At 43.0% G+C, this 25,772-nt stretch overlaps 1 protein-coding gene across 5 annotated transcripts; it reads right to left on the bottom strand.

Moving 5' to 3' along the window:
* Window positions 1-2,605: 2,605 nt before the first annotated feature.
* SLC16A9 (solute carrier family 16 member 9) lies at window positions 2,606-23,819 on the bottom strand. Of its 5 annotated transcripts, none has more exons than XM_014882344.2 (7): window positions 23,735-23,819; window positions 16,851-16,906; window positions 15,164-15,392; window positions 7,300-7,443; window positions 6,321-6,416; window positions 3,828-4,736; window positions 2,606-3,509 (listed from the first exon to the last, which is right to left on the bottom strand). In XM_014882344.2, the coding sequence occupies exons 3-7, from the start codon at window positions 15,357-15,359 to the stop codon at window positions 3,331-3,333; spliced, it is 1,524 nt and encodes a 507-aa protein (XP_014737830.2). In that variant the 5' UTR covers window positions 15,360-15,392; window positions 16,851-16,906; window positions 23,735-23,819; the 3' UTR covers window positions 2,606-3,330. The 5 variants fall into 5 exon arrangements, with proteins under 5 accessions (XP_014737830.2, XP_088024938.1, XP_014737831.2 ...); XM_088168812.1 differs by lacking the exon at window positions 23,735-23,819 and adding an exon at window positions 21,640-21,930; XM_014882345.2 differs by lacking the exon at window positions 23,735-23,819 and adding an exon at window positions 20,866-20,941.
* Window positions 23,820-25,772: the final 1,953 nt, after the last annotated feature.

Here is a 25,772-nt window from a genome sequence, read left to right as displayed (position 1 = left end):
GTCCTGTCCAACTGGATTTCTGTATAATTTCTAATTTTGTCATTTTTAATCTGGCTGGCATCATGTTCAGCCCGACATATTCACCATATGTATATGTGAAAGGCACTCCTGAATGACCTAAAGTGAATTATCTGTCCAATAAAAAAATACCTCTGTGTCAGTTTAATGCTATACAAATATCTCCATTAATATTTATAGCCCTTACTCAGCACATTGTTCAATGTCAGTGTTGGATGTAGAAATATAGGATTAGCATGATGTAAACAAATTAACAGATATGAAAGAATGTAATCTCTCTCTGCAGCTAATGATAAACCCATCAATTCGGCAAGGCAGAGAGTACACTTTAAATCTAATAATATTTCACAGTTTCATTTGTCTTGTGTTTCAGCAACTATGATAAACTTTCATAGGATTAGCAAATAAGAAGATAGATGTTCTATTCATGACTGAGTACACAGTAACTGAATAATTTTAGGCAATAAGCAATAACTTTTTCTTGTACCATAGAGAGCAATTACTTAAGCACCTCATTCTATCTGTTCCAGATGTTTTTCAGGGACTATAAAACTCAAGACAATCCAGAATCCTACATGGCAGAACTGTTTACCTACCTCTACCACCTCTACCTACCGCTGCCACTCTGTCAATGCTGATGACCTACTTTTCAAGCAAATAAGGTACAGATTATCACATTGTACCTGTCCTGTCACCTTCTAAAAAACCTTTGAACCTATGGGCTCATGATTTGAATGAAGCACGAAGACAGAAGGAAAGGCTCTCAGATAAAATGTAAGTTGCAGCATCTCTGGAAATATCTTCTTGGAAAGGAACCCTGCAAAACTAGAAAAGTGAAACTCAAAACATCAAAATCTTGGGCTTGTTTACCAATTAAAGTCAAGATTAATAAAATCATAGTGCTCAGCTGGCTGGGGCAAGGCGTCCTGGCACATATTACTTGCAGTGGCAAATAAAATTGTTCAGCAGTCAGGGCTCTTTCCTCACTGCTGGGTAGGGTTACGTCAGGAAACTGTTACAGATCACTAGTCATATTTCCAACATATCAGGCTGCCTAATAATAGATTCCATTTCCATTGCACGAGTGTGCTACATATCACCTAATCTTCTGCATTAATTCCAGCTGCATTTTTTCAGACCGACCACTAATTTAACATCGGTTTCATATTTAAAGAATTCAGAATTTATTGTTAGCAGGAAGTGAGCTTTTAAAAGAATCTGAAGGCATACGTGCCCTGATCATACCCAGGATATCCCCACAGTTTCTTTAGGATGTGTAAAACATGGTACTACTTTTATACAAACGTGGTGAAATATGACTACCACTGCCATAAGACCACATAAAATGGATGGAAATCCATATGAGATAACCAAGACTACATTTTAGGACTGGAGTTGCATTTATGACTATTCAGAATACTCAATATTCTTTCCACATGCACTGAGTAAGCAACCCAGGAAGAAAACTCACACAGTAGTTACATTCAGCTGACAAATGGAAGGGGAAAAAAAATAGACAAACTAACTGTATCTTTGTCACGTTTTAATACAAATGAATGAAGAGAATCACAGAAAGTCACAGTAAAAACTGTTTGAAGCCAAGCTGGATTTTCCTGCCTTGGACCAGATGAGGGAACATTACTTGCATGTAGGTCTGCCCTACTTAGTTGTTGCATCCCTCTTGCTTAATGAGGTGTGCAAACACAGTAATTCTGTGCACAGCACTTCAATACAGGCTGCTCCTTACATACCTGGCTTTAATCTTGAGAATTATTAATGAGCCAGAATCATATTAGATACTTGAAGCCCATAGCACTGCTGAGAACTACTTGGGCATTTGCAGGCAGCCATGCAGGGTGTATGGACTCCACCTCACCCAAGCCTTGCAACACACTCCACTAAACGTCAGACCCTCAGCAAGAAGGCAGCGCACACAGGATGTGCCACCCATGGATAGATTTCTGTCACGGCTACGCAGGAGAAACCAGACACAGGCTTGGCATGAGAGCAGCTCTGTAACCATTGCACAGGGCACACAGGGCAGTGTAGAGCCAGCTGAGTCACCCTGCCTTTGCTGGAGCACCTACCTGGCTCAGGAAAAGCTTCACCATCACACAGTGTTCCCCCAGCCAGGCCAGCAAAACCCAACATGTACACAGGGTTAGCCTGCAGCTAGAGGCAGCAGGTTTCAAGAGCTCTGTCTTCACTGACTTGTTTGGTGTTCAAGTGTTGCAACTTTTCCACATCAGCTTTCTCTGAACCTCTTCCACTAGTCCTCCCCCATGCTTTTTCTTGCTCTCTGTTACTGACTTTTCTTCTTGCTGTATCCATTCCAAAAAAGGACAGCAAAGATGACATTGATGTCACAATTTCCCTTTTTTAATCAGGTTTACCTTCTTAATAGCCCTATTAAGCTTTCTGCAGCAGCTTCAATCTACTGAACTGTGGTTGTGTAACAAGAGAGGCCCCCAGGACCACAAGGCTATGGGCACCTTGCTTAGAACCACTCACCTGTGGACTTCAGTGAGCATCTCTCCAAGCTCCATATAAAGATTATGAACTTGCATAAAACCAAGTCAGCATTTCCTTTCACGGTTTCAACAATCACATTTATTCCTTGGTTTTAAAAGGTTTTGGTTCAACAGTTTTATAAAGAGGCTTCACAAAATGTGCAATATTTATAAACATGGTTGTTAGCCACAGTGGTAATAAGAATCTTTACTTTCATCATAATGTTCACTTCAGTTACACAACACAAGGCTGATTTTGTTTCCTCTCTTCTCCCTCCCACAATTGGCAATTAAATTGTAATTGGAAAAACTTTAAAAAGACAAAAAAGTTAATCTAAGCATGATGTTAAAAGCACCTTGCCACAGTACTACATTTTAATAAGGCAAATTCTTGTTTTGTAAAGCCTAATAGTGCAACTTGGAGACCTATAGAAGGTGGCAGAAATTCCAGCCTTCTCCTATAAAGACCAGCCCTTCATTTTTGCTTCAAAGTGTTCACCTTTCCAAACCAACCCCTCTTAAAAAAAGTACAGCTGATAATACAGCAGAACATCCCCTTTACAGGGTGAAAGGAAATTACAGTAGACAAGGGCTGAAAACACGGGGCATAGTACACAAAATAAGACTATTTTAAAAAATAACATTTAAAAAAAAGAAATAAAAGAAGGAAAAGGAACTGAACAAGCAACAATGGAATTTTTCTAGTGGAAAGAGGATTTGTGGGCTTCATAAATAAGTGGAAAATTACTAAAACACTTTGCTATATAATATAAAAAGGCGCAAAGTGTTTTCCAGTTGTCACCTAAGTGTTAGATGCAACTTTGTAGGAGTAAGTATTTGGAGGCAGCTTGGAGCTCTGATTGGTGCAGGCATTCCAGCAGGGCAGCGCTGCCAACAGCAGGAGAAATCCACCCAGCAGGACACAAAGGCCACTGAAATAAAAAGCAGTGTTGTACTCCTGTGTCCAGTCGTAAAACCAGCCTGAGGGTGGGGATAAAAGAGAAGAGCATCAGTGAAATGTAATACAGCACTGATAACGTAGAGAAACAACATATGAATTTAAAATCCACAAACAACAAAATAAAAAATAATTAATAGAAAACCTAAAATACTGTTTGACCTCTTAGACATGAAATGTGTTTTTCCTCAAAGCCAAATTACAAACACAATCAGCCAAACAGCCTTTATTTTTTGTTGCAGATTTTGATTTCATCTTGCCATTATTATTAGACATGCAATAACATTCTGTCTGGTTGTGACAAGCTCATGTTCAGTTTATACTGTCCACCTTGCCCTTACCTACAATTGGTGGTCCAAGGCTATTGCCAAGTCCAGCGAAGAACATCAATATCCCATAGGCATGAGTCAGTTTCTCAATCCCCACAGTCTTTGTTGTTACATATGGAAAAATCGACCAGTTCCCAGTCAGAAAACCCAAGATCCCAGAAAGCATCGCTAATGTAAGATAACTTTTGGCAAATGGAATTGCAAACAAGGCCACTCCTGTCATTAATAAGGTAGTTACATAGAGATATAAAGTGTTAACCCACTTAAAATCTGCCAGTATTCCTAAAATCAGTTTGCCAACAGTCGTCATAATGCCAATAATGGAAATAAGAGGCATAAAATAGTCATCTTCACTAATGTTTGCACTTCTTGCTACATCTTCCATGAGCAAAGAAGGAGGAAATCCACCAATATCAAAGAGCAAGATGGCAACAAAAAGAGCTGAAAATACTTTGTTCTTGAAAAGAACCATGGTCTCCTTCCAGTAGGTCAAATAGAGTTGCCACTTCCTTTTGGCAAATTGCTTGCAGAAGTTTGTCTGTTCTACAACTTTCTTTTTGTAAGTGTCTTTCTCATTTACATTTATTGAACTCAATACATTCTTATTCAAAATTATATCCTGTTTGCAATCAGGCACATTGTTCACACATTTTTCATCAATATAGCCCTTTTCAAGGATGCTAATATTTTCTTCAATGGTCTTTTCCTTTCCATGGTAAACAAAATATTGATCTGGGACTTTGTCTACACACATTTTCTCTGGTCGAGGAGAATTGGATGATTCCAAAGGTCTCATTAGGCTGCCACATGCCAATATATTTAGAGATAGGGCACCAACTATTAGCAGGCACCCATCCAGTCCATACAGCTCAATAAGCTCTCTTTGCAGTGCTGCATATATAAAGAGTCCAACACTTGAGCCTATAAAAGAAAAATAAATTTGGTTTAAACTGAAGAAGCAAGACCATTCTTCAACTCTAACAAAATTCCACAATTCAGCAGCTGTGAATACACTGCCACAGAAATGGTAATTCATTTGTCCTCCTCTCTCCCAAGTTCAATGAACTGGTAAGTCATGATCACTCCTAAAGTTACAGTTTCTTTATTGAGCAGCCACAAAATAAAAAATTCTCTCAAAATATCTGAACAATTTGTGACAAATAACACTAGCAGACACTTTATAGACAAGTAGGATCAACACTATCTGATTTAAAACATCAAAGAACTATTAAGCCACCTTTCTGCCCTGCACTCATGTACGTGTATCCCTTCAGGTACCATTTTGAGTTAGCACAGTTGGAATTTCTCACTCCAACATTTTGCTCGTTTTTATCTTTACTGCCACCTTCCTCCTCCCAGGCAGAAACAGACCAGGAGCTCACCAAGACCCCTCCTAGAAGCAGCCCTTAACTGCCTGGTGTTTAAGGAGCAGGGTTTGCCTGGTGGGAGTTTACTCCAAAGGCATTTCTGAAGCTCTACAAGACTAAACAGGCATTTGAGAAACTTGACCATTCAGAAGAAAACACCAAAGAGTGAGAAATTACTATGAACATAAGCATTTAATGCAATCTCAGTAATTTAAAGAAAAGGTTCTTGTTGAAGCGAGGACTTATCCATTTTAACTAGTGGATGTCATCTCACATACACAGAACATTGGTTTTCAAGTCAATTTAATGACAAACTTTAAAATTATTTGCTGAAGACTGTCTCTAGGTTATATTCAAGCCATTTATATACTTTGGTGCTAAACACGGGAAAAATCAATTATAAAATCCATGCTTGTTTTGCCTTCCAGGTACTAAAATTAGCCAGGGCACAGTAAGATCAGGCTTTAAGGCAACCTACCTAGAATCCAAAACAAAGCCGTTGAAAATAATCCCAAGTAACATTTCTGCAGAAGCTCCTATTTACTCCGCTTGTGTGGATGTGGTATTAGTATCTCACAACACTGGCTATATCTGATAGTCACTGATCCTATGTCTCCTCACTGACAGCTGCTCGAGAAAAGAGGTCAGAGCAGACTCTCCACAGCACACACAAAGCAAGGCATGGGACAACAGCCATCTGTAACTGTTCCTACTCAGGCCTTTAAAAAGTGTAAAGGTAGAGCTCATGTGAGGTAGTGGTGATGCAGCATTTATATCCTACATCTCCAATCTCTTTCTCACCTCTGATCCTGGGCAAGAGCTAAGAGAAAAAAGAGGACTCTATGGAAGGTTTCCCCTCATTATCCATGGCATGCAGCCCAAGCTACATGAGTCTGCTTTCAGTTCAGTGAATATCCTTTCCTTAAGCCTGCAAGTGTTATTATTTTATCTGGAACCTGAGTTTTTCTCTTCATTGTTACTGATATTTTGATTTAAGAAAGTAGTAACTTTCTTAAGTTACTGAGAAGTAACTGAGAAAAACATCCTGTACTGGTTTTTTTTGCCAGGGTGACAATAAAATAAATTGCGGTGGCTGTATCAGAGTTGAAAAGCTGGAAAGAATGACAAGAAGTCCTACCTGTTGAAATCAGACCAAGTGCAAGGCCTCTTCGTTTATCAAAATACTGGCACGTGATGGTAACTGTTGCAGTATACAAAAGGCCACATCCAAGACCTGGATAAAGAGAGTTAGATATAAAACATGCTACATCCTCCAGGAAATGAATGCCCCTTTGTTATCCCCCAGGTGATGTCATGGTGTACCGTGGTACACCATGGTACTGAGGTACCTTTTAACTCTGCTTCAGCACAGGGCGACCAAGCTGCCTGCACTGTCCCACCTCCCTTCCCCTGACCAGCCCTGGCTGCTGAGCCCGGGTGGAGCAGGCTGGGCTTGAGGAGCTCCCGAGCTGAGTTCTGTGCTCTGTGGAAGGGCTACAGGGCTCTGTGCCCAGGGCTGGCCCCAGAGCTGCCTCCCGTGGCATCGTGCCCAGCCAGCACGACGCCGGGACCGCTGGCCAGCGAGGTGCCCAAATGCCTGACACAGTTAATTTGATAAGCCACCCACAGCAGCACAGAGGGGCAGGTCACCACCTGCCAGGAGAACAGCATTTCCATGCCTCTAGCACAGCATTTTATGTTCAGTTCAGTCATGTGGAGAACAACATTGCTCCCTAATGATCTCTAATTTATCAAATTAGAATGAGTATATGACAAAATTCCAGAAGAGATATTATTCCTTAAAGATTGGCATTTCATGCCAGCAGAAGATGTGTTGGATTCCAGTCCTTAGGTAAAACCTCAGCTTCTTCATCTCTAACAATTGTGTCAATAGAGGGCAAACTGTTTTCAAAACGTTGTGAACATTTACATTTTTATCTTTTACTACATGGTAACAGCCTGCCCCTGCATCATCCCTCCCAGTCCAAAAGTAAAGTACTCCTTCATAAATCAAGTCCCAGACTACCACTGCCTCTACGAATCTGTTTCCCACTTCATAAACCAAGACTCAAAATAATAAAGATTAAGCCTGAAAATGAAGGGTAGGTGTTCCTTACCAACGACTATCCCATATGAAACATATAGGAAGTATATGTTAGGTGCAAAACTGCTCATCATGAGGCCCCCAGCCACCATAAAGCCACTGAAGATAGCTACTGGTCTTGCTCCAAAAGATGATACACATATACTGCAGACAGGACCTAGAGGGGAAAAAACAGGAAAAACACTCCCAGTAAACACCAGCACCAGCAAGAACTTCTAAAAAATATCAATCTGTGGAAATGTTCCTTATGATAACTATTTAAATGTATAATTATATTAGATAACAATTCAGAGGACTCCTTTTCACAGGGTTCTCTAAAGCAGTCAGTTATAAAAATATTCAAGGTCAGGCTTGCAAAATATTTTCTCAAGGAGAAACCGAACATCAAGGCCATGAAAGGGTCCTCGGGTTTGGAGGGAAAAAGCAACCGAAACATTCCTTACACATAGGAAGATACAAAACATACTGGACTGTATCTGAAAAGAATCTTCGTCTTGAGACACGAAACCAAGGCAGACCATCAGCCAGGCCTAAAGCGAGCAGGTATTTTTTTGACAGAGCACAAAAACCGTGTTTCCGAAACGCAGGATCTGTATTCGTCTTGATATGCGATTTATAAAACTGAAATGGAAAAACAGTACCCTGGGACCAGAGTCGCTGTAAGAATGCCACCTGGTGCTTAAACAGAGGGAATATCTGCTGGTATAGGACAAACACCACTCTCCGCTGAGATTCAAGGGAATTAAATACCCGCCAGTCAGGTGTCCTACCAAAGAACCCTTTACTACCTATCTCTGCTTCTCCTGTAAAACTACAGAAAATAAAAGTCACTTCCTCGGAGCAGCCAGACCAACATTCAAGTTCATGAGGGGTTATTCCCCAATATTTCTTGGTCCTTAATTCTCTTAGTTCTTCAAACAAGAACAAAGTGAGGCAGAATTCATATCCTGCCTCTACTCAGTCAGTTGTCTCCTCACAGAAATTGTAGAACAAGGACTTATTTTCAGTTGTGTGACCTGGAATACACCTTTTAATCTTAAGTAGCATGCAAGGTTGGTGCCCTGCATAAATAATCAACCAGAAAGGGACTTGGCTTGCAAAGACAACTTATCTGAATAAGTTTCAAACTTCATACAGTTTCAAGCCTTCATACATAAACTTAGATATTAGCTCCATTTCTAAACTCAGCAACTCTTGGATTAGAAGTTAGATACACAGACGAATGGCATTATTTAATACAAACAAATAAAACCACCTCACAACATCTGCATCTCATTTAAAGTGATACACACACACGCCATGGTCGATTCAATCTTCAAAAGCAGTAATTTTGGAGTCTGCCATTTGTCAAGGTTAGTGCTCCCTGACTCACGTAACTGAGATTCCCAGCAGATGGGAGGTGTGCCCAGAAAGGTGATACGAGGTAAACAGTTGGAGCCTGGGGATGGTGCTTGCCTAGGTTTGTAGACAGGAGTGAGCAGCTGGGAATGCAGGCAAGGTTTTCCTGTGCTTGCCAGCCTTGGGACAAGCAGTTCTGGCAGGCAGGAGCAGAGGTTTGTCAGCAGGTGAAACGATCCTCAAAGCCAAGGCAGGCCAGAACTTTTGCCCTACATTAGAGCTATCTGCCCGGGGAACATACAGGGGGGTGAGTCTGAGCTGGGGTTTATCCAGGCAAAGAATAAGAGTTAGAGAGGAATCAAGAAAATATTCCAGGAAAGAAAGGTTTAATTGGATTTTGGAAGCAAAGAAAAAGGAAGATCTAAGCACTTGTTGCTTCTCAAGAACCAGCACACTGTGGGAAGGAAAGCTGGCCAGCATAACCTGGGCAGAGTAACATGCTGAGAACTAAAGCTTAGAGCATTAGATTGTTGCTGATTCTTAGAATTAATTACTAAAACTGGCAAATTAAGATTGGTATGTTTCCTAGAACCATAGGATTTAAAAATGAACAAAGGATTGACTCTGTATTATATAAAGAATTCTTCTACACTAAAAGAACAGAAGGTAGTGTTGGCATAATTCAATTAAGCAGAGGAATTTGCACTCTTTCTATTCTTTATTTCTGACCTACTACCTTTCTAAGACAAATCGCATTTCCCTTCCACCTGCTCTCTATATTTGACACAGCTATTTTCAGAAGGTCTCTGTCCAGTCTGGGGTGGTGATACTGGTACAGACATCACTGAACCCTACTAGAGTATCTGAGGTGAAACTGGACCCTCTGACCCCAAGACACACCAAGAGAGACACAGAGCTGGAAGATGTGGCTTCATAACCTGACAAGGACATCTCCACTGGAGTATGATCAAAAGCATCCCTGACAAAGGCCCAAGGAAATGCTCTTCCAGCTTATCCCACTTACAAAATCTAATCCCAAAGGAGAACAAAGAGTACAAGAGATCTTTTTGCTCTAACATGGAAAACAATCTGCTCCAGTAAGCTCAATATTAATCTGCCATCTCACACAGCAAGACATCTGGCAACTTAGCAACAGCCCTGTTAATAAGAAGGAGCACCAGGATAAGCATTAAAATAGTTATTATAGGTCTCTGAGTTGAGCAGAAAAACAGCTGTCTTCCCCTTCACACTAGGCACAACTTTCACACACTTCACACTGCTAGAAAATGAATCACAAAAGAAAATCCCCCTGACAGCCAGCATCTTTGTCCTTTCCTGCCTCCTTGCACTGCTTCCCTTTTTTTGTTTCCCAAACCCTGGCATTTTTTTTCTGCCAGGCACAGCACCTTATTACCATGGTATACCATGGTATTTGCACAGGAGCTGACTACACACGAACATGTTAGTCTTTACAAATATTTGAAGCACAATGAGTTCAAGGTAGTAAATTCTAGTAAAAATCCAACTTTCACAGAGTGGGACTGAAACCTGCCCTGTGGATTTTGCACAAAGTGGGCATTCTGAAGAATGCAGGAGTCTGCATATAGCCCATAGGAAACAGATCTTCAGGCAGCATAAGAGTTTTCATTAGCTGGCTCTCACCATAATATGAACAATATTAAAAAAACTCCCACTGGCAATCCTCAATAGTAAGCATGAAAAATAGCTTTTAAGCCAGCATTTTGTTCAGTTTGCCAGCAGCTCCAGGGGTTAGCACTGGAACCAGTGCAATATTTGATAACATTGATAAATATTTACCTCTTTTACAAATAAAATCCCTAGGGCTTTTTCCTTTCCAAATGATGTATCTTTAAACTAGACCAAACTCAATCAAAAAAAAGATAGCAGCACAGTTTACTGGAATGAAAGCTAACTCTAGGAAGAAAGACTCAGCACAGGAACAGGCACTGCTCTTCTGCACATGACCTGTCATGGCTCACAGTCAGCAACACGATTATCAAGGGAGCAGTCAACAAGATCCCCAGACAAAATGGGAAGCAGCAGCAGAAAGAAGATTGGTTTTCACAGCAGATCTTACAGAGAGACCAAAGAGGAAGACCACCAAGGAGCAATCATTTGTACATTGGCATTTTTATTAAGATTATTTTGAATTAATTACTTTACCCTCAGTGAGACCTGGATGTGTCATGTCTTCCTAAGTCATGAACACAAGCCACCTGCAGCACTCAGGAACTTAAACCTATAGAAACTGACCTCTTGGCAAGTACAAAGTTGTTTTGTTTTATGGACATCAAGAACTAGGACTTTCTTCCTTAATATTTTTACATAAAGTGAAAAAAACCTGCAAAACAACACTCCCTCCCTCCACCCAGTAATCTCAAGGGTCCTCCCTCCTTCACTTCATACACAAAATCCTTTTACTAAACAAACTGTATTGGATAACTGAGTTCTTTTTCTTATCCTCTGCATTAATCTGACCCACCCTACCTGGGCATCTGTCCGAGCCTGTTTAAACTGTAGAGTAGAAAAAATGGTCATGGGACTGCATGTGAAATCTACTGGACAGAATACAAGAATATTTTATGCGTATTAAGTGCGCTTCTAAAACCTGGTTATAATAAATATAATATTCTCCAAATGCCTGTACTTTGGATATGAATATAGATCAGAAAAGAAATTTTACACTGGGCAGCAACCCACTCCCAACTGGTTGGAAATACAGTTCCCTTCTAAAAAACGTTATATGAACTGGGCTTCTTTTCAGAGGAATCTTGGGGATACCCTCTCCCTTACACACAAGCTATTTACAGCTTGTATACTTTACAGTGGGGGCTATGTCTGTGTGAGGTTTTTGTCCAAAAACATGTAGATGCTGCAAAGGCAGTTATAGAGTAGTAAAATCGTTGCTTGAAAACACAAAATTAAGCTTTTTAAACATCTAGCACTGAATGCCTCAGATCAGCAGAAACATCCCATCAAATTATCAAGGCATACCTTTCAAGAGAGAATCCTCCCTTTGCTCTGTCTCCATTAATGAAGGGAAGTAGGAATGGAGACACTGCTGGTGTCTCCTCCTATGTCAAGGACTGTGAAGTCAACTCTTACTATAAAGAGCTGTGGTGCCAAGTTCTTTGTTTTGCTTTTAAGAAGTGTAACATGAATAAAATTTAATTTCAGACTCCAAATGGATGCAAAATTAAGAACATATCCTTCTCCGTCTTCTTTTAGTAAGGGAAACCTACTAAGGTTTTTCAATTTCTTCCTGTCAAACAAGCCCTGGAGCCATGTGCCACATCTGCCATAGCCTGACCAATGTTGTAACACCTAATTTTGCAGAGGAGCTTTCACCTGTGCCTTCTACAATAACTCTGATGCTTGTCTTTCAGTGTTCTAGGCACATTTCTTCCACTGCTCTGTAAGGTGTCATCACAGGAAGTCATAACCCAAGCCATCCTGTGAGGAAGAAGATCAGGACCAGATCCCTGCCCCATCCCCTTTCCAGCTGACGAGGTGAACAGTCCAGCTCAGGCTGGACACTGGCCTTAGCAACACCATCTGTGCTGCGAGCAAAAGGACAGAAATCAAACACCAGGTGCCCAGGAAATGAATCCAAATAAACAAGGTTCTGTACTGGGTTTCTATGTCTCCAGTCTAAGTTTAGCTCTCACGTAAGACAGAAGTAAACATTTTAGAAAGGATACCAATGCAGCAAACATGAAAGTGCTCACCAGCATCAGCTGCTTAAAAAAATGTTTCAGACTACATGAACAGAGGGAAGGGGATACCATACAGATCTTCTTGGGTTTGGTGAAATTACAGTACTAATACAAAAGAGTCACTGGCCCTCACTTTCTCTGTTACAGAAGCTAGTGAATGTTACTGCCAGTGCTATCAATGAGAAAAGTCTTCCTAAGAAAATGGACACTGATTTATCTCCTGTCTGTGGCTGCTAATCTACCATAATTATCATTCCTTTTCCAGTCTGGCATCTACAGCTTCAGAAAGGTGATGTTAAGTTGAGGAAAGCTCACAGAGAATCTTAATGGCTCTCCAGTAGAGCCTTAATTAAAAGTGTGGGCATCTTGGCAAAAAGATCGTATCGAGTCACAGGTTTTAAAGAAAATTTAGAAGTAATTTGATTACATTCTCTAGACATCCATCACACTAATCAAGGGTCACTTTAAAATACACCACTTAAAGATAATATTATTCATCAGCTGAAAACGAAAACTAAATAACTTGTATCATAAGATTGCATAATTTTAAGGAGGAAATTTAAATTTACCATAGGGCCAGATCCCAGCTTGACAAACAGCAGGATTTTAATTTCAGGTAAATCTGGGAACATAAAATTTGTTTTCAGTCAACTCTGGTAACATCAGTGCAATTAAAAGACCCTCCATGTACTTTATTTTGAAGGCATAAAAGGTAGGAATAATTATTAAGTTTCTGAATGCCAAACTGAAAGAATAAAATCACATGGACAAACAGCATTCCTCCTAACCTGTCAAACCTCAATTTAATCATTCCATACCAAAATCAGTCACAAGAGCACCTTTGATTTCTATTATTCATCACAGGAGTTTCCATTTGCTGCTGTCACAGTTTAACCCGAGCCACAGCCAAGCCCACACAGCCACCATCTCTCTCCCCCACCACCAGGAATGGGGAGACTCAGAAGGGTAAAAGCTGGAAAACTCTTGGGTTGGCATAAAGGCAGTTTAATGGATAAAGCAACACACATTTGCATGCAGGCAAAGCAAACCAAGTAATTCATTCACTGCTTCCCATGGCAGGCAAGTGTTCAGCCATCTCCAGGAGAGCAGGGCTCCATCATATGTGATGGTGACTTGGCAAGACAAATGCCATCTCTCAGAAGATCCCCCCCCTTCCTCCTTCTTCCCTCATTTTATATACTGAGCATGATGTCATATGGCATGGAACATCCCTTTGGTTAGTTGAGGTCACCCGTCCTGGGTGTGTCTCTAATTTCCTATGCACCCCCAGTCTCCTCACTAGCCTGGAAGCAGGAACAGCAGGACTCTGCTCTGTTAGCCCTGCTCACCCATAAGAAAAACATCTCTACTTTATCAACCCTGTATTCAGCACATATCCAAAACTCAGCCACTGAGAAGAAAATGAACTCTATCCCAGCCAAAACCAGCACAGCTACAAAGCACACTGCTGAGAATTGCTTACAGCAGCAAGACAGAGGGCACTAAAATTTGGAAACTAGCACGGTGTTAATATAAGGGAAAGGGGACTGAAGCTCTTGAGAGAAGCCAGAGACTTCCGGTATCCTACAAGAGGGTGTTCTCTTGAAGCTTCCATCTGCCTAGTTTTTCCCTCTGTAATTACCATATTTATCCTTATTTTCCTCCCACTTCACTCTTTCACTCAAGTTTATTTAGGTCCTGATGAATGAATGGCAGGAGTTAATACCCATAACACAGAAAAATAAAAAAACATGATAGAAGAGCAATCTACAGTCCTTTACCCACTTACACCCTGAGACTGAATATAGTCATCCTGTGGTTAGTGATCCACCTGCCTTTGCCCATTTCTCTTCTGCCTGGTGGTAAAAAACCCTAACACAGGTGTGACACAGTATTTGATCAATTCCAGGGCCATGCAAAGCAGAGTTCTTTATTCAGGTCTGTACTGCTATTGAAACACCAACTTTCTTTTGAGGAGAATTTCCTCAGGGTCCTGAGCTGTATTTGTCCATTAAACCACATTATCGCTTTTGCCTGTGGCAGCTGCCCTGCTGAAAAGCAATTTTTTCCAGATCCAGCAAATAGATAATAGCTCCCAATGGTGAATCTTTCAAAAACGGAAGTTAGTGATGTGACCCAGTAAATACCTATGCCTTATATTAAAACAACAACAACCTCGAAAATTTCAAGGTGGGGTTTTATTTCTCTAAAACTCTGCTTTACTCTCCAAGTGACAATGTCTTACTAAAGGAAAGATTCCAGTAAAGTTGCTTTATTTAATGCTACTGCTACCTATAACTTTCCAGCCTTCAAAGGGAGTTTTTTCTCAAATAGAGAATGCAAAGGAACCCTCACTCACCTTCACTGGTAGGTTCACTGCTAGAGCAGAAAAATAAGAAACTGGTTTATTGACTTTTTTCCCCATAAAGCACTTGAATAATTTCAGACTAACAGTTTGCTCTGATTTTAAGACAATAATGTAAATGTTAGTCTTAAAGTCTCATTTAAAAAAAAAATTGCGTCAACAAAATTACTGTTCAGTTTCTCAGAGCATGGCTTTTCTAGCTTTTTCGAATACAATAATTTTCAATTTTCTAAAGAGAATATTTTTATTGCCCTTTTATCATTACCTTGCTCTGGTTTATGCATAGTGAAACTATAAATGTATTCTTCTTACCCATCTTGACCTAAAACAAAAATGCAGCACCCTCCTTTGCAGCTATCTTTGATACAATTCCAAGAGCACACACAGACACGAAAGCATCAATTGGAAATGTTTCACTTTACTGCTTCTGCACTTACTGGCAAGCAATCCAATTCCATTTGCTAGCGATCCAACCCAAGCAGTCTTGCCTTTCCCTTCTCCAAAAGCATCCAGCCACTCTAAATACAAGACTCCCACTGCCAGCGGTGATCCATAACACAGGAACTGGGTGAAGAAGGAAACGACAACAATCACCCAGCCCCAGCCACCATCTGGTGGCTTCCGAAACACCATCTTGTCAGCTGGGTGCAGAGGCAAGGGCAGCACCTGTGCAAACAAAACCCAAAGAGAACAGAGCATTAGAAACGTGACTGACCAAGGGCTGTGAACACAAGGGAGCTGTGCAGAGAAGTGCACACTCAGGCACAGAGCCTGGGTTCAGCCATCCTTCATGAACAGCTGCAGCACAGCACACAGGCAATGGAAACTGGAACTACCATACTTGCACCTCTGCTAACAGAAAGACAGAACCCAAAGCATAATAAGTCATACATACAGCAGCACTGTAGGACAGAAAAGCATTTAGTTTGCTGAAGGCTAAGCAGGCTTTGTGAAAACTTCAGGCAATAATATCTGCCACAGTTCAACAAAAGAGCCCCATGGTCAACTGCTGTTAAAACCATGAATATCAAAAAAGGAGCAAAAAATTTCTACTCAGTTCCCATCTCAGCAGAGTATTTTGCCATTTTTAAGGTGTTTGCCACCACATAGTGCACTCTGAAAGGGGCAGACCAAGAGGAAGACTGACATATTGGCAGTAGTAACAGTTAAGTACTCTGCTCTGTCAACAAAACGATGCATAGAGAGCTGCATCCAAAAATCACTTTGAATATATTAGTGAAGTGAGCTCTAAGACTGTGTACAGGTGTGGCTTATATGCCAAGACATGATAGCAGCAAAATGCACACAAAAATCTGCTACAACCTGTTAGAGTGTCTGCCCTCTGTGCAGTTGGAACACATCAGCCTTCCCCAAACTGGCAATCACCTCCTGGACTCCAGAAATACCACCTTGCTGCTTTGCATGGCACAATCCATCAGCTGTGTATCTATGGCTTTAAATAACCCACCACCCTCACATCTTCTCAAAACAAGCATGCGAATGTAGGGATCAATATTTCTAAAATCTAGCAGATTTAGAGGTTTTCCAGGCTACATTGCGTTGGAGTCTCCCTGTGCACACAGCCAGCCTGCTCTCCCTCTCTAAAGAGAGCAATCTGCCCAAGTGATGATCACAAAACACATGCTCTGCTCCTGGCTCTGCCACTAACCCGATATATGATTCTCAACAGTTTTATTTCCTTCACCCTGGAAGATAGAAAGAGATAAGATCTTACCCTATTTTCTTCATGAAATATTCTCGGGGACCATCTCCACACTGCAGCTTAAGCATTAAGACTGCTGCAGTAACAGCTCTGCTCTGGGAGACTCCCAAGAGGCAAAGCAGAAAAATAAATGCTTTGTGCTGCCTTTTTGACTTAGGAACCCAGAGGAAATGGAAAAAAATTACTGCAGTATGAAAGCAATGGGGAAAACAAGCAGACGATAACAGAATTCCCACTTGAGCTCCTCACACCCTTTTCTTGAGCAATTTTTTAAGAATTTGCATGGAAAACTTAATAAAAACCCTAAAGCATAAAATTTTGAGGAATTGTATAGACACATGAAAAAGGCCAGTTCTAATTTACAGATGCACTTAAATGTTACTTTGAGAGTAGATACTCACAGATGATGGCAAAAATCCGTCAGCTTCCTATAAATGTACCTTCATGTGACAACTACCTGCAGAAAAAGAACAAAGCAAGTTTTCAGCCAATGTATCACTGCAAGAGTTAACACAACTCTGAAAAAACGGTGGCTTCACATGAAATTTCTTCTTTTTAAAATCTTCTCAGAGGAACTTCAGAAGCAAACAAATTATCTCAGTGGAGAACTACTGATCCTCTGCAATTAATTAACATCTGACAGCAGCCTTGAGCCCTCAAACAACAAAAACATCGCCTGCTCATGTAAAATACACTTTGACATCCTGGGTCCTTTGGGAGTGATTTACAATTTTAATATACTGACTGTCCTTGAAGATACAACATTCCCAGTTATAAATGTTAAAAAGTTATTGTTTAAGCTTATAAATGTAAGCAGTGACTTACTACAATGCCTGGTGAGCGTATTTCTATTTCTACATGAAATATTTGAGTTATTTGAATGCAGTCCCCAAGAGCTGACCTATGTATCTCTCCATAAATTAAGTAATTATCACTTGGCTTGTTTTGTCCCTGCCTAGAGGAAAAAATAGTGGAAATAAGTAACAGCTTTAAAAGCGGACAATGACACAAACCAAGGAAGTTTTCAGAAAAACTCTACAATAATGGAGGTAGACAGTGAATAGCCCCAACTCACATTTACTTAAAAAATAAACTTTACAAAACAAACACATTTTAGCTGTTACACTGATTTCCATTATATTGATGCCCTAAAATTTGGCACAAAGACAACTCTTGAGTTGAGTTCTGCTGCTCGAAACATTTGATGGGAAGAAAGCAAGGACTGGGCATGAGAGGAAAAACGTTTTGTAGTCTTAGGTCACTTAGTCTCTTCTAATAGAAAGACTAAAAACCTCTGTATTAGTTTGTCACCTCTTGCAACGCTATACAGTATAACTGAATGTAATGAACTGCACCCTATTTACAGCAGTAGAAGTGCTGACCTTCTACATCCTGACAACTCCTATTTTGTATCACAGATCTCTTTGGCATCATTCAGCTAAAAACCAAAACTTCAGGCATCAAAACCATCTCTTTTCTCTGAATGCTCCAAGCCATTTACAGTCCACAACTGTCAAGCAAAAAGTAAAAAACACCATCATTTCCCCACCAGAAATCATCCTCAGAGGAATAACAGATCTATACAATCCCAAGGTCTGTTTTTAAATTACCTGACTTTCCCTTCCATTCTCCTCCCTTTCCTTCCCTTCCTGTTTTTGCAGGTTATTCCTTCACCTCACACTGCTGTGTGCCTGATACCTAAACTGAGGTATATTCTAACTCCCCTGAAGGCTCAAGGTGACAGAGAACAGAGAGCTGCCAGACCTGTGTGAGGAGCCTGCTCCCCAGAGCCCTCTGCTATGACAGTTAACCATGTCCTGGACAACCAAGCCACTGCTGGGACCATGGATATCAATCCACTCTCTATTGGCACATTATTTAATGCTTCTCTGAAAGTGGCAAGTTGTACTGTAATAGCTTGCTAGCAGAGAAAAGAACTGACAGTGAGAATTGAACCTTCACTTGTATGGACATCAAATCTGTGCGTTGACTTGGGAGGGATCCAAAGTGCCTTTTACTATTTTATGTCTGTGTAGAAGGAGGACACAAACTGTAAAGACAAATGTGGACACCAAAAATTAAGAAGATGGAGCCCACACAGAAGGGAGTGTGGGGAGTTAATAGTTTTGGGTTTTTTTTCTCAGAACCAACCAGGAAGACTTGTGTGATCCTGGTAACAGATAAACAACCGTTCAAGATTCAGGATTCAGGTAGGAACAGTTTCACAAACCTTTCCATTCACTAAGCCTAGGGATATTATTTCAGACTCCAGGAAACCAAATTAAATTTAAAATACTGAAAAAGAGACATGAAACATAAAGAAATTAACAGTAACTTGAAATTTGGTGACAAAAAGCTTTTCAGTGAGTTGTACTCACTGCGAATAACAATCAGCGGAAGAGAGCTGCTTGATGAAAGCCTTTACCAACCACAACAAAAAGAAACCCTAGAGAACAAACTGAACAACAGTTTCAATGTGGGAAGAGAGAAGTGTCTGGCTGCAACTATTTGCTTTGCTCACAATACTGAACTCCCTTCCTATAAATCTTAGGATTTGGCTTAAAGATGACAGATGAGCACAAAAAAGGAATACGAGTACCACTGAAACATTAGTGAAACTCAGCACAGCAACTTCTGTTAATCTGTGGCAAAGGGAATCTTGAGAAAGACAGTAGCAATGTGATTGTTTCCATTTGTTCTTTGTGCAGCTGGAGCCTGGGTAAGTGTGTTGCTTTCTGCGAGCAGCACATGGCTGCAAAGAAAGCTGATGCCAGCAGAAACACTGCGTGATTAACACTGGGTTAGTCAAGTTTTGCAAAGCACTGCTACAAATCAAGACGGTACCAGCCAGAAAAGCAACATCCCTCATTTTAAGCTGAATCAGACTTCTTGTAAATTTCTTTTTATGTTTCAGGCAAGTTCTTGCAATTATCATCTGAAATTTCTGCTACTCTTAGCTTGCAAGTAGCACCTAGAACATAAGAACTGGCACATTATAGTTGCTTTTAACATACTCATCATATCCAAATACCTGTACGTGTAGTGACACAACAGCATAAGTATTGTATTAAATTCACTGAAAGATGCATCTGTACTTTAATGACATCAGATTTCAACTGATGTTCTAACCAGAGCAGCTGCCTGTCTGACACCGAATATATATATATTTCCCTGCTGGTTGTCAATATTGAGGTCTGCCTATTTCTCACATTTTGCTACTTGCCCTTCTGTCAGTTAAGCAAGAGAGTTTCCTTCTGTTTCTGATGGCTGACAGAAATATGAAATTTAAAACAACAACAAAACTTGTAATAATACATAATAATGTTTTGCTATTGTGCAAAAGTAGTTTATATTAAGAAGCATCAGTGGGGCAGCACATAAACCAGTTAGCTTTGTACAAATCTGTCAGCTCGGGAGAACCAGTCCTACCTGTTTCCAGAGCCTCACTGCTCCAGAACAGATGGAAACCCCCCCGAAAGCACACCTTAGTGCCTGCCGGACACTAGCACGCATCCATGCAGGCAGGTGTGAGCCGGCACGGCTAAAAACCACCAGCAACATGATTTACCAGAGATGATCTCTGCAAAACGAGAGCACGATGTGCGCCGCCTTACGCATCACAACCGGCGAGGGTTCCCTTCGGCATCTGCTACTTCAGTCCGTCCGTGCCCCTTGGCCAGGGTGTCCGTGGGGATGGATGGCCTCTTATAGCCCCCAGCTCGCCTCGCCTCTCCCCACGCCCTCGGGGACCAGCCCACAGCCCCACGTTACACATTGACGCCTTCACCTCCAGGCCATTTTCGACGCCGAGCGCTCATTCGCGCACCGACGCGCACGAGGAGGTGACTGAAGGTCGTCCTCGCCGTCCCGATGCCACACACGGTCGAGCCACAGTGCCCTGCTCCGGGGCAGCCGCAGCCGCCGAGGTGGCACGGGGCGCCTGCAATGGGCACACACGGAGGCTGGTGGGCTCCCGCCACGGGCACGCACCGATGGCGACGGGCGCCCGCTGCCATGTGCCCGCGGCAGGTGTTTATGTCGCACACCGCCCAGTGCCCACTGGATGCCAACAGGGCACACCAGGGGGCACCGCAGCCAACACTAAGGGGTGGTCGTCGATGGGCACAGCGAGGGATGCGCTCACCCGGGTCGGTGGCACGATCCGCTCCTGCTCCTTTTCCCGAAGCCTATCCCCGGAGACCGCGCAGAGCCACCCCGGGCCCCCGACCTGGTCCTGCCGTCCCCCGCCTCAGCCCCCGGGGCGGCTCCCGCCGTAGAGCCGGGCCGGGCCGGGTCGAACCGGGGGGTAGCGGCCCCTGTAGAGGTTCTGGCCGGCCGGCCCCCGCCTCGCGCTCCCCTCGCCCGCGCCCCCCGCCCCCGAAGCGCGAGTCCCCCCGAGGACCCTGGCCCCATTACCTGTGGGCGGCCGGCCCGTGGGGCGGGGGCCCGGAGCCGCCCCCGGGGAGCCGGGGCAGCCCCGCATCGCTGCGCGGCGGGCGGGCCGCGGCCGGCACGAACCGGTTGTAACTCGGGCGGGGGAGGAGCTGCCGGGGGCCGCCACCGCCGCCGCCTCCGCCCGCAGCCCCGGCGCGGGGGGGCAGCCCCGACCCCCCGCCCCTCCGGGCAGGCGGGGCAGCCGCTCGGCTCGGACTCAGCTCCGCCACGGAACGCTGCCCTGTCCCGCTTCCTCTCTGCGGGAAGACCCCCCCCACCCCCTGCCCGGCTCTCGCCGGGAACAGGCGGACATGCGTCCCTGGGCGAGCATCGTCCCCAGCGTGGGGCCGGGCGGCCGCAGCGGAGCTGTGCAGGAGCCGCCCCCTTGCCCCGAGCAGCGGCGGGGGAGCGGCGCTCACCGGGTGTCCCCCGGGTGCCCCTGCCCGTCCCCAGCGCAGCCCCTCCATTCGCAGCGAGAGCCCGGCGCGGAGGTACGGTGACCCCCTACCGCCATCCCCCGCTCCGTGCACCCGCGCCGAGGCAGCCGCAGGGCCAGGCTCCGCCGGGCACACCGCCGCGGCTCGCAACCTGCACGGGTCCCCAAGGCAGCGGAACGGACGCAGGACGGGGATGGGCGCTGGCTCCCGCCACCGGCCATGCCAAAAGGCCACAAACTTGCGCTGCAGACAGCGATGCAGGCAGCGCACATGCAGCACTGCAACCCCAGCCTACCAGCTCAGGGGAGAGACAACTCACTCGGGTATCAGCGCACCCACTGCCTTTAGAGGCCATCTCATCACAGTCCTGGCCCGGACCCGTGCGCATGGCACGTCTAGCGCTGTCAGACACGCGGCAAGGTAATTGTCAAGTCGCCCAAGTTCAGCCACCTCCAATATTCACCCTCCAGACTGCAAAGGTTGTCGCAGAAGCTGACTGAACAGTCAGCATCAGCCTCTACCCCGGGCGTGTTCAGCGCGACAGCTCTGCTGCTACCTCTACACAATTAGAGCTCATGTAACCACGCACTGCAGGTGGAAATATAAACCAGTGAGATTGTGAGAGCTGAAATATTCCCAGACCTGAAATTCCGATGCAGCCTCAGATGTTCACACCCTCTGCAGTTCCTACAAGTATGGCATCACTCTCCTTTTCAGACCTGCAGCCCAGATTTACTCCTTTATGCAATATTTACAAAGGTTTGTGAACTTCAAATGTCTTTGATCCACATCTCACAGTGTTCAGTGTTCTGGTACTTGCTACTGGAAGGACTGACAGAAGAATGACATAAATTCAAGCTTCACGTCTAAGACATCTCAGCTGGCACACGGTAGTGTTGTGTATCTCATGTCGAAAAGGGCAGCCAACTGAAGGGGGCGGGTGGGGGGGAAGAAAGGAGAACGGGAACTCCGAGACCTCTAGAACACTGTTCCAGGGAGAAGAACTGAAATAAATGGCATTTAAACTAGAGAGAAGGCAGAGGGGAAACATAATAGCATTCCTCAAAAACTGTAAGAGGTTACCGTGAAGCAAAAGGAATGAACTGTTCTAATGCATATGCATTAGACAAGTAAAAGAAGTGAGTAGGCTTAAATTCCATCCCCAGGTAACTGCTACAGATATTAGGAAAAGCTGGGCTAGCTTGATGCTTGCAGAGATTTCTCTGAGAAGCATAGCATTTTGGGAACATGTGCACTGGGGCTGCTGAAACAAATGACTGAAGAGAGCTGCCCAAACAGTAAACAGCCACTGTTTACTTCGAGTGCTTGTTGGGCTTCAGGACACAGGCTGAAATTGAAAGGATAACTGAAATCTTTCCATAGCCACCCAAGAGATGGCTAGGAAAAAACAATTTTGAATTAACTGTCCAAGATGTGCTATTTCCTACACTTCAATACAAAACCATTTTGCAATCAAGTGCATATAAAGCTCTAGTTCCCATTACAGTGCTTGATACAGAAGCTTAAAAAACAATCTTGTAGGCTAAAATTAAATACTTCACTCTAGCAAAATTGGTTATGAATATCTGAAAAAACTAGTGTATTCACAAGTTCACAATAGTTTAGCTGTACAGGAATGTCCAGAAGAGTTAAGGCACATTAGTCACAGGAATACATTGACACACACTGGATCCATATGCAGAGGAAGCAAGCCCAGTCAGATATAAACCAAACTGAGTTCAGGTCACAGGCGGCTTTGGACCTGAACAAGAAACTCGGCTTGAGAATAATTACACACTTTAAATGGATACATATTGACCCTAATTGCTTTACTCTAACTTCTCTGGATGTCCTCCTGATGACAAGTCCCCTGTTTTAATTAAACCAGTTCTTAATATGAACATGGCAGTCAAGTGCTTACCATAATTCTGAGAGGCCAGCCTTGCTGGCAAGAAACAACTGGGAAAACAAGCCACAGAAAAACAAGGTTAGAGGAAACAGTCCCTCTTCCATGTCTCCTTTGTCCCTGGTTTCATAACAAGCAATGTGGCTCTGTTCAACTCTAGGTTTCTGCTCACTTGGCCTACAGAATTTTGGCAACTGCGATTTGGCTTAGATTTCAGATCACTGGTTAATCTTCCCATTTCTTCCCTTCAGAAACCCTTCCTACATGGCCTTCCAAGGTCTGGTGAATTGTAATAGTGCCATAGCTGCACTGTTCATAACTACACTTTCATCCCACACATCACCAGAATTCTTAAATCCTCACTTTAAAATAGAAAATGAAGTAAAACACTGAATAATTCCCATAAGCCACTTTTCCCCGCAGCCTATGGGGGATCTACGAATCCAAAGGATAAAGGTACTTGTGTAGCATGACCAGGAATGAGAGCAGCACCTAGTTAAAAATTTACCTGATTTTTGGTACATCACGGTTGCAGGATGTGCTGTTCTGGGTCACTCGCAGCTGTACCAGTGAACAGAAGATCAAGGAATGTTCTCTACTTCGCAGACAGTGCACTAGTAGCAGCTTCTGAAGGCACAGAGAGGAAAAGTAGAGGATATTCAAACAACCATCTAGGAAGGGGTCCTTCCCAGCAAGGAATGTAGCTGGTGCTGAACACCCTAAATCTGATCAAAATCTTTATCCCCCTGGGTAAAGAGGCAGCAGGTTTGGGGAGTTTCGGTTGGGTTTTTTTTTTTTGTTTGGTTTCATTTTAAAAATGGTCCAGATTCTGCAACGGAGGAAAATCTCAAAACATAACCAAATTCTAAGCATTTGATCAACTATTGTCCTTTAAACTGTGGTCCAGGCTGGGGAGCATCCTTTTGTATTTTTGCAGTCCTTATGCAATCAGCATAGGAAGAGAGAGTCTGTAATGAAAGGGTAAGGCTAATATGTGCAAAGTTCATCTTAAGTGTTTTGTTAACTTGCTTGTGGAAAATGTCCATTAATGATTGAAGGGGGAATAAGGTGAGGAGAACAATCAGTAGTTTGACTGGAGTTTAATTTAAGCAGACATATTAAATATTGATGTACTCACAGAGTCTAAAGGACACTCATTTATCTACAGCAGCTGCAGAAGACAACACTTCTGAAGTTATAAATTAACCCTTCATGTGAGAGGTGAGAAGCATGAGGCTTGTCAAGTGCTATTTGACCACATTAAGCAGGGTCACTACACCTCTCAGGTTTGTGTGAAAGGGAACAAGACTGTTTCAGCTGCAAAGAACACAGATTTCCTAGGAGATGCTGATAAAGTAGCACAAAGCTTCCTGGTACCATCACAGCTGCACTGACAGGAAATATTACCTACTTTGTCTGGGAAGATGCAGATGTCATGGCAGAACTGTCCCTCCCACAGTCTGGCTGTCACTGATAACATTAAATCCAAGGTTTCCACACCACCATCTTCTGCAGAGGTCCCATAACATGGGCAAGGCCTGAAGTCTGTTTTCAGATGAACTGCGTCCCCAGTCTAACCATGTCTGACAAACTGGTCAGCTGCACACAAGAGAGATGGAGAGGAACTTTATACAGGAGCATGTGATGACAAGGGGTAATGACATTCAAATGAAAGAGGGGAAGTGTATAATAGATATTAGGAAAAAAGTCTTTTCTGTGAGGGTAGTGAGGCCCTGGCACAGTTGCCCTGGGAAGTTGTGGATGCCTTATCACTGGCAGTGCTCAAAGCCAGTCTGGATGGAGCCCTGAGCAACCTGGTATAGTGGAAGGTGTCCCTGCCCATAGTAGGGGAGCTAGAACGAGATGATCTACAAGATCCCTTCCAATCCAAACCACCCTATGATTCAAACACTGCTTTGTAAATCAGTTTTCCATGTTAGTCTTTAAGTCTACATATGTACAAAGTAAACATCACATGCAAAGCTTCTGCAAGACTTGCAACAAAAGAAAAGCAGCAGTCATCTGCTTTAAAAAACAGCAGACTATAATTTCTTCTTTTTTATGTCTTTACTTTTACATGACTGAATGGGTGAAGTTTTTTAGGTTCTTACACTACCCATTGTAGGTAATGAAGACATCACCTGTATTCTGTTGGATCTCAAGAATTTGAAGTTTTTGAGCTTTCTGTGCTTCCTGGAAACCTTGAAACCTTGGAGAAGACTTGTAAATATGGATAATAAGTTAGAAATCACAAATGTGTAGTAGGTTAGATGTGTGTATTTTCACCGGGTGATGGGTTTTAAATTTGAGGTTTTTATGTATAGTGGTAACTATGGGACAAGATGGAGAATTTTGGGTGGTGTCTTTTCTTCTTGTTCATCTTCTCTTCCTTCTTCTTCACGGAACTTAGGTATTTACCTTTAGATTGGTCAGTTGAAAGTCACTCTAGGGGTCATGGGAAACTATTATTGGGTCAAGAGTATAAATAATACAGGTGTTAAACTTTTATTGGTCTGTTTAGCTTTAAAAGGCCTTGAAACAGGCTC

Source organism: Sturnus vulgaris, chromosome 8, assembly GCF_052056855.1.
Source record: "Sturnus vulgaris isolate bStuVul1 chromosome 8, bStuVul1.hap1, whole genome shotgun sequence".
Classification (NCBI taxonomy): domain Eukaryota; kingdom Metazoa; phylum Chordata; class Aves; order Passeriformes; family Sturnidae; genus Sturnus; species Sturnus vulgaris.
The sequence above is the reverse complement of the archived record's forward strand: the minus strand, read 5'-3'. Positions and strand labels throughout refer to the sequence as shown.